Source organism: Somniosus microcephalus, chromosome 30 (genome assembly GCF_052327205.1).
Source record: "Somniosus microcephalus isolate GS21.2 chromosome 30, FLI_Smic_1.0, whole genome shotgun sequence".
In the NCBI taxonomy this organism is placed as follows: Eukaryota; Metazoa; Chordata; class Chondrichthyes; order Squaliformes; family Somniosidae; genus Somniosus; species Somniosus microcephalus.
Window position 1 is genome coordinate 19453398 of NC_141016.1, and position 16198 is coordinate 19469595.

A 16198-nucleotide genomic window follows, 5' to 3' on the forward strand; every position below is an offset into this window, starting at 1 on the left:
GCAAGGTGTCAAGGAATATCCATTGTAAATATTTCACACAGTTTGCAAAATGGCAGTCATACTGACTGAAGAAATTGGCCCAGAATTTGCTGGATCAGGGTGTCTTGCGGAGTGCACCGTTAGTTAGACTTTTTCCTGCGCCTGTCAGCTCGTAAGGATTTGCACTGTAAGTTGCTGGAAGTGCGGGCTGGTAATGGAATGATGAGGGCAAGGGGGCCATCTGGGACCTTAGTGAACGACGAGACCAACAGTCTATCTCCTTGGCCAATGAAATTTAAGGATTGGGAAAGAAGCAGAGGAACGACGGATTAGAGTCAAATCAAGTACGGAAAGAGAAATAACGAGAGGGAAAGAAAGATTAGATTAAGACAGAGAGAAAAGAGAGACAGAGAGGAAAGGTAAGAAAAAATTAAAAATTGCAAAATGTTTTAAATCTCTAAGAAGAATTTACTACATGCAGGAATGAGACTCAACAGTTTAAATTGTTCCCTTTCTGGGCCGGAGAGGTTGATTGTCATTGCATTAACAATTATCACGTCGTTAAAAGGGTAGTTACGCTGTTAAGTACCAGCTCTAACTTTCTGCGGCGAGTTTAATGTGCAAATTAGCAAGTTCTTAAAGACAACGGGGAGGTTAAGGGAGAGTTGCCGTTTTTGTGCAGCTAATGCCGGCCTGGCACAAATGGTCCATTAATAACGGCGTGCGCCATTAAACTCGCTATTATTTTGACAGCAAATTCTGGGCCATTCTGTGTTTCTTAATCGTTTAGAGGTAGTATAAAATTGGGTCATTTTTACCACATTAAAAAAAAAGTACGATTTCAAGAGCTCCAATAAAAATCGTGTTTATGTTTGCAAACTGCATTATCAAGACTCCATAATAAGGCGTGATATTTTTCGCTGTGTTTAGATAAATGAAACAGAACTTGAATACCTGGTTATGTGGGCAGGATAAAATCATATCTCTGATGTAAGCTATATAGTAACTTCACTGAAATGTGTTCTCCTGCTGCAATCCATCAAGAGCAATCATCTTCTACAAAAAAAACCTTCATCTGCTACATGAGGAAGATGTAAATTGGATAAGAACCCATCCTTTGTGAAAAGGTTATGGTGAAGGTGAGCAATGCTCTGTCAATTTTCATTTGGAAGCAAGCAGTTGAATGCATAGAACGCACGTTCCCAGGAGAGCTGGGAACAGTTCTCTCTGGGTGGTTTTGTGTTACCAATTATGCCCTCTGTAATTGCTTTTTTAATTTTTAATAAAATGCCTGAAGTACGCGGCCTTCCATTAGTGCAGACAGTATCCCTGCGATGACAAAAAAACCGGCCCACGTTCCTTTGCTTATTTGTCAGCGATCTCTAATGGGGGTCACTCTGTTTTTCGCATTCAGTGTACTGAATAAAAATGAAATGTGCAGTGAACAAGGGTAGATTAAGGGTATTAGGTACTACATGCATCTTTAAATTAAAGTTAGGATTATTAGTTTCACAGAAAGGGAACCCTTTGTGATCAGCTAACGTGTAGTGTACATTATAGAATTGGGCAGATGTTTTATGCAGAGCGCAGTGAATTGGGCAGGTGTTTTATGCAGAGTGTTATGAATTGGGAAGATGTTTTATGCAGAGCGCAATGAATTGGGCAGATGTTTTATGCAGAGTGTTATGAATTGGGAAGATGTTTTATGCAGAGTGTAGTGAATTGGGCAGATGTTTTATGCAGACCGCAGTGAATTGGGCAGATGTTTTATGCAGAGAGCAGAGAATTGGGCAGATGTTTTATGCAAAGAGCAGTGAATTGGGTAGATGTTTTATGCAGAGTGTAGTGAATTTGGCATTTTTATGCAGCACGCAGTGAATTGGGCAGATGTTTTATGCAGAGCGCAGTGAATTGGGCAGATGTTTTATGCAAAGAGCAGTGAATTGGGCAGATGTTTTATGCAGAGTGCAGTGAATTGGGCAGATGTTTTATCCAGAGAGCAGAGAATTGGGCAGATGTTTTATGCAGAGTGCAGTGAATTGGGCAGATGTTTTATGCAGAGCGCAGTGAATTGGGCAGATGTTTTATGCAGAGCGCAGTGAATTGGGCAGATATTTTATGCAGAGTGCAATGAATTGGGCAGATGTTTTATGCAGAGCGCAATGAAAATTTACCACATTAATGCAAGAAATTGGCGATTTAAAACTTGATATGTGTGACTTTTGAGTAGGTAGGTGTCATGTATTAGGAAGACTGTCATTATTCTGTGTAATCATAGTAAAAACTACAACTAATGTGAGGCAGTCGACTGAATTAAATTGGGAAGTGGCCTCAGGTCGGTGAGTTTAGGCCAGTTCCTGTAGGAACCACTTGGCGCCTTTGACCTCAACATCATCAACTTTTCCAGCTGTCGCCCCAGGCTAAGTCCAGAAATGTGGAACCTTAGTATCCTGCTCAGCCCCATGTTCAGCTTCCTCTTCACAAGTGGTCCACATTAGGACCACTTATTTCCAGCCAAGCACCCGTAGCTCCAAGGATTAGATTATGAGGCGAGGTTACAGAAACTAGGCTTGTGTTCCTTGGAATATAGGTGATTTAATAACAAGAAAAACCAAATCTGATATGTGAATAGAAAATCCCTTAAATATACAGCACATCTCTCAGCACCTGAAAAAGAAAAAAATTGATTAATATTTCAGATGGCGACGCTGAGAATGGGTGTCCCTCTGAAATATTAACCTGTCTTTCAGATGGCGACAGATCTGATGCGAATGGTTTTGCTTTTATTCCAGACTGTATTCTTGGTTCATGTAGTGCTACGGTTTACCTCGAAGGGAACATTCATTAAGACCTTTTACAAAGACACCACCCAGGTTGGTGTAGTGAGGAAGACATAGAAACATAGAAGATAGGAGCAGGACTAGGCCATTCGGCCCCTCGAGCCTGCTCCGCCATTCAATGTGATCATGGCTGATCATCCAAATTCAGTACCCGGTCCCTGCTTTCTCCCCATACCCCTTGATCCCTTGAGCCTTAAGAAATATATCCAACTCCTTCTTGAATATATTTAATGAATTGGCCTCAACTGCCTTCTGTGGTAGAGAATTCCACAGGTTCACCACTCTCTGGGTGAAGAAATTCCTCCTCATTTCTGTCCTAAATGGCATACCCTTTATCCTTAGACTGTGACCCCTGGTTCTGGACTCCCCGACCATCGGGAACATCCTTCCTGCATCTAGTCTGTCCAGTCCTGTCAGAATTTTATAAGTTTCAATGAGATCCCCTCTCATTCTTCTAAACTCCAGCGAGTATAAGCCCAATCGACCCAATCTCTCCTCATATGTCATTCCTGCCATCCCAGGTATCAGCCTGGTGAATCTTCGCTGAACTCCTTCCATGGCAAGAACATCCTTGGCAAGGTGACCAAAACTGCACACAATACTCAAGATGTGGTCTCACCAAGGCCCTGTACAACTGCAGCAAGACATCCTTGTTCCTGTACGCAAAGCCTCTCGCTACGAAGGCCAACATACCATTTGCCTTCTTAACCGCCTGCTGCACCTGCATGCTTGCCTTCAGCGACTGGTGCACAAGGACACCCAGGTCTCGTTGCACTTCCCCTTCGTCCAATCTATTGCCATTCAGATAATAATCTGCCTTCCTGTTTTTGCCACCAAAGTGGATAACCTCACATTTATCCACATTATATTGCATCTGCCATACTTCTGCCTAAACCTGTCCAAATCATCCTGGAGTTTCTCGGCATCCTCCTCACAGCACACACGCCCACCCAGCTTTGTGTCGTCTGCAAATTTGGAGATATTACATCTAGTTCCCTCGTCTAGATCATTAATATATATTGTGAATAGCTGGGGTCCAAGGACCGATCCCTGCGGTACCCCACTAGTCACTGACATGTTTGCGGTAAATATGCTGAGACAGCTGTTTTAGAAAGGTGTCAAGCCGAACAGTACTGAGGGCAAGGGCCAGTGTTTCGCTAAACCCACTAAATGAGGAGTCATGATTTAGATGCATTAAAAAAAAAAATTGGCTGCAGTTCAGCAGACGCACCGTGATACAGAGAGCAATCAGAATACAGTAATTAGCGTGTGAATCTTTATCTGAGGCGCAGTTTAATCTGACTAATTGCATACTGCATGCAAAGAATTCTAATTCTCATAAATTTCACACGCTGTCACTGCTCCAGCCACCTGCCACCACCTCAACTTCAAAAATCTAAACTCACCGCCGTGACCATTTCCGTTTCTCGCGCCGGCCATCCTTGTGGCGTTTGAGTGAATTACCAACTCTGCGCGGTTGAGTGTTGAACTTGAGCAGTTTTATTCTGTGCACTCGTTTCCACTGGGGAACTGTCGACTGGCAACCTCATTTCACTTTACAGCTCGTGCGAGGCTTTATTACTTCCAAGATTCTGAACTTGATTTTAACACGCGGGCCCCAGAGATAACAAAATAGTGTGAAAACCCACTGCCCCATCTAGTTCTCTCAGTGGTATAACTGATCAAAATAGTTCTTTGATAAAATCCATAGTCGTTTTGATATGGAACAATAAGTTGAGGATATGCCACACATTTTTTCAGGTAGCCTAGCTAGATGTGAACATCATGGCCCAGAAATTCGGGTCGGAGGCTTCCCACGGGGCCTGGCCCAGCTGCCGGCGCACAGTGCTTGCGTGTCCCAGGGGCGTAGTTAGTGCGATGCGTCCCCTGGGATCACATGGGCCATGGGCAGCCAATCGGCGCAGGGAAAAGCCCATTCATAAGTAGTGACAGGAAGACCTGTTAAAACTTATAAATACTACGGCCCCAAAATAGTAGTAAACCTTCAAATAAATTTTAAAAAATCATCACACTTTTTAAATAAACTATAAATTACATTAAATAACTATTTTAAACAATAATTTAAATTTTTGAATTTTTTTTTATATTCTAACGGGGCTAAAAATAAACTTACCTTGCTTTAAAGTATTTAAAAATAATAAACCTGTGGAAAAAATGTTTTAATTTTAATTAATTGACCACTTACCTTTTAAAATGCAGGCCTTACGCCTGGTTTTTACATTTCTAAATTCTAAAGACTTACCCTCACGGAAAAACCTGTAAAAAAAACGTAAGTTCAAAGCGCACGCGCAGACTCCCGCGCGTACGCGTTCGACCTCTGAACCCCTGCTTTCAGAGGAACGGAAGTGCCGGTTTCCCGTGCATGCGCAGTGCATACAGGAAACCGGCACTTCCATCGGGCCCACGCGTGAGTACCCCGTGGAGACCCGAATTTCTGGGCCATTATTTGAGGCCTGCTGCTGTCTTATGTTTATCAAGCTCAGAAATTAAATTCAAACTAAGTAATCTTTGGTCTTCATTTTCTAAAAATGTTCTAATTAAGTTACAAACCTATTATTCCTCTTGGTAGAATATTACAGTTGAGGCTTTTGCCATCACTTGTTTTCGCGTTCAGATAGCTTAATGCTCATTTCCGTAAACAGGTCGTGCCCCTTATGAACTGAAATATGCATCTCTTAATGTCTATAATGTTGAATTAGCTAGAAGAATGAGAGGTGATCTCACTGAAACATGTAAGATTGTGAGAGGGCTTGACAGGGTAGATGCTGAGAGGCTTTTTCCCCTGGCTGGGGAGTCGAGAACTAGGGGTCACAGTCTCAGGATAAGGGGTCGGCCAGTTAAGACTGAGATGGGAGATTTTTTTCATTCGAGGGTTTGTGAATCTTTGGAATTCTCTACCCCAGAGGGCTGTGGATGCTCAAATCGTTGAGTACATTCAAGTTAGAGATCGATAGATTTTTGGACTCTAAGGGAATCACGGGATATGGAGATCGGGCGGGAAGGTGGAGTTGAGGTCGAAGATCAGCCATGATCTTACTGAATGGTGGAGCAGGCTCGAGGGGCCATATGGCCAACTCCTGCTCCTATTTCTTATGGTTACGTGCCCTCAGTTTGATCATTAATCCTGCTCGTACTCACTGGAGATTATGTGGGATTCCCGCTACTTCCGTCTACTGGAAGATGGATATTATTCACGCCGGTAGACCATTTAGTAAAGGCTAAACTGCTGTCCATAATTGTTTGTAAATAAGATTATTCACAGAAGCAAAAATATAGACAAGATGCTATAAAGCACCGTCAACAATTTACACAATATATTTCTGTGCCCGTTGTATGCCCAGCTCCTTCTGGCAAACTCTTGGAAAGACACAGTTACTGGTGCTACATATATAAGCGCTGATTATGGGGCTCTATCTACAGCGCTGATGTACATCTGCTATGTTGAATAGAAACTGATGAGTACTATAATATTCCTGCATTATAAGACCATTTTTTCCTTTTAAAATTCCGTTTCTTTGAAGGTTGTTGGCCATCCTGCTTGATTACATTGAGCATCAGAGCAATATTGGTGTCTTGCCCCATCAGAATAATGCCAACTTACAATGACATCAACTGCTCAGCAAGTTCAGCCTTCAATAGCTGTCTGCTTCCAGCAGTTAATTCACAGATACTGGAATACCCTCTCTGCTAGCATTATCGACACACAACCTAAAAACACATGCACCCACACAGATTAAAATAATGAGGCCACAGTTTGATGAGTTCAAATTTCTTTAGTTTGACGTGGCCCAGGGCAGTCAAACAATGGGCAACGTTTTTTGGAGACGTTAATGCCACGAGCCATGCAAATTTCAAATAACTTTCCTCTCTGCGATATCGATCACTGAATTAACATTTTAAAATTACCTCTTCCCTTCCCAAGAAAGCCTTTAACTTCAGTCATTTTTGATCCAAGATTTTGGGCCTGGACAAACCATCATGTCGGAGCAGCTAATTCACTTTTCAACACAGTTAAGAATTGGATTGCCACCACTGTAAAAAAGCTATGCAAACAAGATAGAAAGATCGAATGGGATGAAAATTCTATTTTTGGAGATTCAAGTATATTCTTCATGTTGTAAGGACATGACTTTTAATCGTCGCTTTCATTTCTCAATTTGTGGGACTCGAGGAGACAGTTCATTTATATTTGCCATCATGGAGAACCTATATTTTTGCCATCAGCTTCAATGTCAATGGTCAGGCAAAGGGATGGAGATGTGGGATGGGGGGATTTGCAATTTAGATACGTGGTGAGCCCACTGCAGACAGAAGCACCACTCTTAAGCAAATCTAGAAGTGGCCCCTCAGGCCTGACTTCGGGGAGGAAGCAGGAAGGTCAAAGCAGAGCTAGAACCTGAAACGGACCCTGTCAAGTCAGCATTATCCGCCTTGTTCCTGGGGTTCTGTACTATTTTCATGGGTGTTATTTTGAGTAAGAAACTGAGGTCAGGGGACTAACACAGGGCACTGACAAGGTTCCCGGGTGTAGGAGAAGTAAAGACAATTCAGGCTACTTACTTGGTCTGATGTTTGGATCCCTGTAGATGGGCATGGTACTGTTCTATGGAATTCAGGATCACATGACACAAACTGCAGGTGTAACTGCGCTTCAGTGCTGAAAGAGAAGACAGCCAGGTCAAACTGTTGATAAACTGATGATCCCGGTTTCATTGCTTCTCCTGAGTAGTACTGATATCGGACCCTTTTTCACAATTGCATACAAAATAACTCCGTGATCACAATCGCACCAAAAATATCTCAATGATTTTAAAACTGCATAAATTAGGCAATAAAGGAAACATTTTCTGCTATGGCCTTCTTGGCATGGAACTATGGGAGCACATATAAGGGATTTTCAACCCCCAGCTTATGATTGCACATCCATTTGAAATAAATCAATGGAACATCATAGGCTGGGGTTGCACAATTTTCCAATATGTGACTCTCACTGGGGTACGGGTTCCAGACACTGACTCTCACTGGGGTACGGGTTCCACACACACTGACTCTCACTGGGGAATGGGTTGCACAGACACTGACTCTCACTGGGGTACGGGTTCCACAGACACTGAGTCTCACTGGGGTACGGGTTCCACACACACTGACTCTCACTGGGGTACAATTCCACACACACTGATTCACACTGGGGTACGGGTTCCACAGACACTGACTCTCACTGGGGTACGGGTTCCACAGGCACTGACTCTCACTGGGGTACGGGTTCCAGACACTGACTCTCACTGGGGTACGGGTTCCACAGACACTGACTCTCACTGGGGTACAGTTCCACAGACACTGACTCTCACTGGGGTACGGGTTCCACAGACACTGACTCTCACTGGGGTATGGGTTCCACAGACACTGACTCTCACTGTGGTACAGATTCCACAGACACTGACTCTCACTGGGGTACGGGTTCCACAGACACTGACTCTCACTGGGGTACAGATTCCACAGACACTGACTCTCACTGTGGTACAGATTCCACAGACACTGACTCTCACTGGGGTACGGGTTCCACAGACACTGACTCTCACTGGGGTATGGGTTCCACAGACACTGACTCTCACTGTGGTACAGATTCCACAGACACTGACTCTCACTGGGGTATGGATTCCACAGACACTGACTCTCACTGTGGTACAGATTCCACAGACACTGACTCTCACTGTGGTACAGATTCCACAGACACTGACTCTCACTGGGGTACGGGTTCCACAGACACTGACTCTCACTGTGGTACAGATTCCACAGACACTGACTCTCACTGTGGTACAGATTCCACAGACACTGACTCTCACTGGGGTACGGGTTCCACAGACACTGACTCTCACTGGGGTATGGGTTCCACAGACACTGACTCTCACTGTGGTACAGATTCCACAGACACTGGCTCTCACTGGGGTATGGATTCCACAGACACTGACTCTCACTGGGGTATGGATTCCACAGACACTGACTCTCACTGGGGTATGGATTCCACAGACACTGACTCTCACTGGGGTATGGATTCCACAGACACTGACTCTCACTGGGGTATGGATTCCACAGACACTGATTCACACTGGGGTACGGGTTCCACAGACACTGACTCTCACTGGGGTATGGGTTCCACAGACACTGACTCTCACTGTGGTACAGATTCCACAGACACTGACTCTCACTGGGATATGGGTTCCACAGACACTGACTCTCACTGGGGTACAGTTCCACAGACACTGACTCGCACTGGGGTATGGATTCCACAGACACTGACTCTCACTGGGGTATGGGTTCCACAGACACTGACTCTCACTGGGGTATGGGTTCCACAGACACTGACTCTCACTGGGGTACGGGTTCCACAGACACTGACTCTCACTGGGATATGGGTTCCACAGACACTGACTCTCACTGGGGTACAGTTCCACAGACACTGACTCGCACTGGGGTATGGATTCCACAGACACTGACTCTCACTGGGGTATGGGTTCCACAGACACTGACTCTCACTGGGGTACGGGTTCCACAGACACTGACTCTCACTGTGGTACAGATTCCACAGACACTGACTCTCAATGGGATATGGGTTCCACAGACACTGACTCTCACTGGGGTATGGATTCCACAGACACTGACTCTCACTGGGGTACGGGTTCCACAGACACTGACTCTCACTGGGCTATGGGTTCCACAGACACTGACTCTCACTGGGGTACAATTCCACACACACTGATTCACAATGGGGTACGGGTTCCACAGACACTGACTCTCACTGGGGTACGGGTTCCACAGACACTGACTCTCACTGGGGTACGGGTTCCACAGACACTGACTCTCACTGGGGTATGGGTTCCACAGACACTGACTCTCACTGGGGTACGGGTTCCACAGACACTGACTCTCACTGGGGTACAGTTCCACAGACACTGACTCTTACTGGGGTATGGGTTCCACAGACACTGACTCTCACTGGGGTACGGGTTCCACAGACACTGACTCACACTGGGGTACAGTTCCACAGACACTGACTCTTACTGGGGTACGGGTTCCACAGACACTGATTCACAATGGGGTACGGGTTCCACAGACACTGATTCTCACTGGGGTACGGGTTCCACAGACACTGACTCTTACTGGGGTATGGGTTCCACAGACACTGACTCTCACTGGGGTACGGGTTCCACAGACACTGACTCTCACTGTGGTATGGGTTCCACAGACACTGACTCTCACTGGGGTACGGGTTCCACAGACACTGACTCTCACTGGGGTACGGGTTCCACAGACACTGACTCTTACTGGGGTATGGGTTCCACAGACACTGACTCTCACTGTGGTACGGATTCCACAGACACTGACTCTCACTGAGGTATGGGTTCCACAGACACTGACTCTCACTGGGGTACGGGTTCCACAGACACTGACTCTTACTGGGGTATGGGTTCCACAGACACTGACTCTCACTGTGGTACGGATTCCACAGACACTGACTCTCACTGAGGTATGGGTTCCACAGACACTGACTCTCACTGGGGTACGGGTTCCACAGACACTGACTCTCACGGGGGTAGGGGTTCCACAGACACTGACTCTCACTGGGGTATGGGTTCCACAGACACTGACTCTCACTGGGGTACGGGTTCCACAGACACTGACTCTCACTGGGGTACGGGTTCCACAGACACTGACTCTCACTGGGGTATGGGTTCCACAGCCACTGACTCTCACTGGGGTACGGGTTCCACAGACACTGACTCTCACTGGGGTACGGGTTCCACAGACACTGACACTCACTGGGGTTCAATTCCACAGACACTGACTCTCACTGGGGTACGGGTTCCACAGACACTGACTCTCACTGGGGCACGGGTTCCACAGAAACTGACTCTCACTGGGGTACAGGTTCCACAGACACTGACTCTCACTGGGGAACGGGTTCCACAGACACTGACTCGCACTGGCCACAGTTCCACAGACACTGACTCTCACTGAAGTAAAGTACCACAGTCACTGACTCTCACTGGGTTACAGTTCCACAGGCACAGACCCTCACTGGGTTACAGTTCCACAGACATTGACACTCACTTGGGTACAGTTCCACAGACACTGACCCTCACTGGTGTACAGTTGCACAGACACTGACTCTCACTGGGGTACAGTTCCACAGACACTGACTCTCACTGGGGTACAGTTCCACAGACACTGACTCTCACTGGGGTACAGATCCACAGACACTGACTCTCACTGGGGTATAGTTCCACAGACACTGACCCTCACTGGTGTACAGTTCCACAGACACTGACTCACACTGGGGTACGGGTTCCACAGACACTGACTCTTACTGGGGTATGGGTTCCACAGACACTGACTCTCACTGGGGTACGGGTTCCACAGACACTGACTCTCACTGTGGTACGGATTCCACAGACACTGACTCTCACTGAGGTATGGGTTCCACAGACACTGACTCTCACTGGGGTACGGGTTCCACAGACACTGACACTCACGGGGGTACGGGTTCCAAAGACACTGACTCTCACTGGGGTATGGGTTCCACAGACACTGACTCTCACTGGGGTACAGTTCCACAGACACTGACTCTCACTGGGGTACGGGTTTCACAGACACTGCTCTCACTGGGGTATGGGGTCCACAGACACTGACTCTCACTGGGGTATGGGTTCCAGACACTGACTCTCACTGAGATACGGGTTCCACAGACACTGACTCTCACTGGGATATGGGTTCCACAGACACTGACTCTCACTGGGGTACAGTTCCACAGACACTGACTCGCACTGGGGTATGGGTTCCACAGACACTGACTCTCACTGGGGTACAATTCCACACACACTGATTCACAATGGGGTACGGGTTCCACAGACACTGACTCTCACTGGGGTACGGGTTCCACACACACTGACTCTCACTGGGGAATGGGTTGCACAGACACTGACTCTCACTGGGGTATGGGTTCCACAGACACTGAGTCTCACTGGGGTACGGGTTCCACACACACTGACTCTCGCTGGGGTATGGGTTCCACACACACTGACTCTCACTGGGGTACAATTCCACACACACTGATTCACACTGGGGTACGGGTTCCACAGACACTGACTCTCACTGGGGTACGGGTTCCACAGGCACTGACTCTCACTGGGGTACGGGTTCCAGACACTGACTCTCACTGAGATACGGGTTCCACAGACACTGACTCTCACTGGGGTACAGTTCCACACACACTGACTCTCACTGGGGTATGGGTTCCACAGCCACTGACTCTCACTGGGGTACGGGTTCCACAGACACTGACTCTCACTGGGGTACAGTTCCACAGACACTGACTCTCACTGGGGTATGGGTTCCACAGGCACTGACTCTCACTGGGGTACGGGTTCCAGACACTGACTCTCACTGGGGTACGGGTTCCACAGACACTGACTCTCACTGGGGTACAGTTCCACAGACACTGACTCTCACTGGGGTACGGGTTCCACAGACACTGACTCTCACTGGGGTACGGGTTCCACAGACACTGACTCTCACTGGGGTATGGGTTCCACAGACACTGACTCTCACTGGGGTATGGGTTCCACAGACACTGACTCTCACTGGGGTACAGTTCCACAGACACTGACTCTTACTGGGGTATGGGTTCCACAGACACTGACTCTCACTGGGGTACGGGTTCCACAGACACTGACTCACACTGGGGTACAGTTCCACAGACACTGACTCTTACTGGGGTACGGGTTCCACAGACACTGACTCTCACTGGGGTACGGGTTCCACAGACACTGACTCTCACTGGGGTACAGTTCCACAGACACAGACTCTCACTGGGGTATGGGTTCCACAGACACTGACTCTCACTGGGGTACGGGTTCCACAGACACTGACTCTCACTGGGGTACAGTTCCACAGACACTGACTCTTACTGGGGTATGGGTTCCACAGACACTGACTCTCACTGGGGTACGGGTTCCACAGACACTGACTCACACTGGGGTACAGTTCCACAGACACTGACTCTTACTGGGGTACGGGTTCCACAGACACTGATTCACAATGGGGTACGGGTTCCACAGACACTGATTCTCACTGGGGTACGGGTTCCACAGACACTGACTCTTACTGGGGTATGGGTTCCACAGACACTGACTCTCACTGGGGTACGGGTTCCACAGACACTGACTCTCACTGTGGTATGGGTTCCACAGACACTGACTCTCACTGGGGTACGGGTTCCACAGACACTGACTCTCACTGGGGTACGGGTTCCACAGACACTGACTCTTACTGGGGTATGGGTTCCACAGACACTGACTCTCACTGTGGTACGGATTCCACAGACACTGACTCTCACTGAGGTATGGGTTCCACAGACACTGACTCTCACTGGGGTACGGGTTCCACAGACACTGACTCTCACGGGCGTACGGGTTCCACAGACACTGACTCTCACTGGGGTATGGGTTCCACAGACACTGACTCTCACTGGGGTACGGGTTCCACAGACACTGACTCTCACTGGGGTACGGGTTCCACAGACACTGACTCTCACTGGGGTATGGGTTCCACAGCCACTGACTCTCACTGGGGTACGGGTTCCACAGACACTGACTCTCACTGGGGTACGGGTTCCACAGACACTGACACTCACTGGGGTTCAATTCCACAGACACTGACTCTCACTGGGGTACGGGTTCCACAGACACTGACTCTCACTGGGGTACAGTTCCACAGACACTGACTCTCACTGGGGTATGGGTTCCACAGACACTGACTCTCACTGAGATACGGGTTCCACAGACACTGACTGTCACTGTGGTACAGATTCCACAGACACTGACTCTCACTGGGGTATGGATTCCACAGACACTGACTCTCACTGGGGTATGGATTCCACAGACACTGACTCTCACTGGGCTATGGGTTCCACAGACACTGACTCTCACTGGGCTATGGGTTCCACAGACACTGACTCTCACTGGGGTACAGTTCCACAGACACTGACTCGCACTGGGGTATGGATTCCACAGACACTGACTCTCACTGGGCTATGGGTTCCACAGACACTGACTCTCACTGGGGTACAATTCCACACACACTGATTCACAATGGGGTACGGGTTCCACAGACACTGACTCTCACTGGGGTACGGGTTCCACAGACACTGACTCTCACTGGGGTACGGGTTCCACAGACACTGACTCTCACTGGGGTATGGGTTCCACAGACACTGACTCTCACTGGGGTACGGGTTCCACAGACACTGACTCTCACTGGGGTACAGTTCCACAGACACTGACTCTTACTGGGGTATGGGTTCCACGGACACTGACTCTCACTGGGGTACGGGTTCCACAGACACTGACTCACACTGGGGTACAGTTCCACAGACACTGACTCTTACTGGGGTACGGGTTCCACAGACACTGATTCACAATGGGGTACGGGTTCCACAGACACTGATTCTCACTGGGGTACGGGTTCCACAGACACTGACTCTTACTGGGGTATGGGTTCCACAGACACTGACTCTCACTGGGGTACGGGTTCCACAGACACTGACTCTCACTGTGGTATGGGTTTCACAGACACTGACTCTCACTGGGGTACGGGTTCCACAGACACTGACTCTCACTGGGGTACGGGTTCCACAGACACTGACTCTTACTGGGGTATGGGTTCCACAGACACTGACTCTCACTGTGGTACGGATTCCACAGACACTGACTCTCACTGTGGTATGGGTTCCACAGACACTGACTCTCACTGGGGTACGGGTTCCACAGACACTGACTCTCACGGGGGTACGGGTTCCACAGACACTGACTCTCACTGGGGTATGGGTTCTACAGACACTGACTCTCACTGGGGTACGGGTTCCACAGACACTGACTCTCACTGGGGTACGGGTTCCACAGACACTGACTCTCACTGGGGTATGGGTTCCACAGCCACTGACTCTCACTGGGGTACGGGTTCCACAGACACTGACTCTCACTGGGGTACGGGTTCCACAGACACTGACACTCACTGGGGTTCAATTCCACAGACACTGACTCTCACTGGGGTACGGGTTCCACAGACACTGACTCTCACTGGGGCACGGGTTCCACAGACACTGACTCTCACTGGGGTACAGGTTCCACAGACACTGACTCTCACTGGGGAACGGGTTCCACAGACACTGACTCGCACTGGCCACAGTTCCACAGACACTGACTCTCACTGAAGTAAAGTACCACAGTCACTGACTCTCACTGGGTTACAGTTCCACAGGCACAGACCCTCACTGGGTTACAGTTCCACAGACATTGACTCTCACTTGGGTACAGTTCCACAGACACTGACCCTCACTGGTGTACAGTTGCACAGACACTGACTCTCACTGGGGTACAGTTCCACAGACACTGACTCTCACTGGGGTACAGTTCCACAGACACTGACTCTCACTGGGGTACAGATCCACAGACACTGACTCTCACTGGGGTATAGTTCCACAGACACTGACCCTCACTGGTGTACAGTTCCACAGACACTGACTCACACTGGGGTACGGGTTCCACAGACACTGACTCTCACTGGGGTACGGGTTCCACAGACACTGACTCTCACTGTGGTACGGATTCCACAGACACTGACTCTCACTGAGGTATGGGTTCCACAGACACTGACTCTCACTGGGGTACGGGTTCCACAGACACTGACACTCACGGGGGTACGGGTTCCACAGACACTGACTCTCACTGGGGTATGGGTTCCACAGACACTGACTCTCACTGGGGTACAGTTCCACAGACACTGACTCTCACTGGGGTACGGGTTTCACAGACACTGCTCTCACTGGGGTATGGGGTCCACAGACACTGACTCTCACTGGGGTATGGGTTCCAGACACTGACTCTCACTGAGATACGGGTTCCACAGACACTGACTCTCACTGGGATATGGGTTCCACAGACACTGACTCTCACTGGGGTACAGTTCCACAGACACTGACTCGCACTGGGGTATGGGTTCCACAGACACTGACTCTCACTGGGGTACAATTCCACACACACTGATTCACAATGGGGTACGGGTTCCACAGACACTGACTCTCACTGGGGTACGGGTTCCACACACACTGACTCTCACTGGGGAATGGGTTGCACAGACACTGACTCTCACTGGGGTATGGGTTCCACAGACACTGAGTCTCACTGGGGTACGGGTTCCACACACACTGACTCTCGCTGGGGTATGGGTTCCACACACACTGACTCTCACTGGGGTACGGGTTCCACAGACACTGACTCTCACTGGGGTACGGGTTCCACAGG

The 16198-nt window shown here is 48.6% G+C and overlaps 1 protein-coding gene across 1 annotated transcript in view; it reads right to left on the minus strand.

Moving 5' to 3' along the window:
* The window catches only part of LOC147097987 (zinc finger matrin-type protein 4-like), a 319696-nt gene that overhangs the window by 70428 nt on the left and 233070 nt on the right, over positions 1-16198 (minus strand). Inside the window, exon 6 of the mRNA XM_085971183.1 lies at positions 7401-7497. Within this exon, the coding sequence (XP_085827309.1) occupies positions 7401-7497 (97 nt within the window). The remainder of the gene's footprint in view (positions 1-7400; positions 7498-16198) is intronic.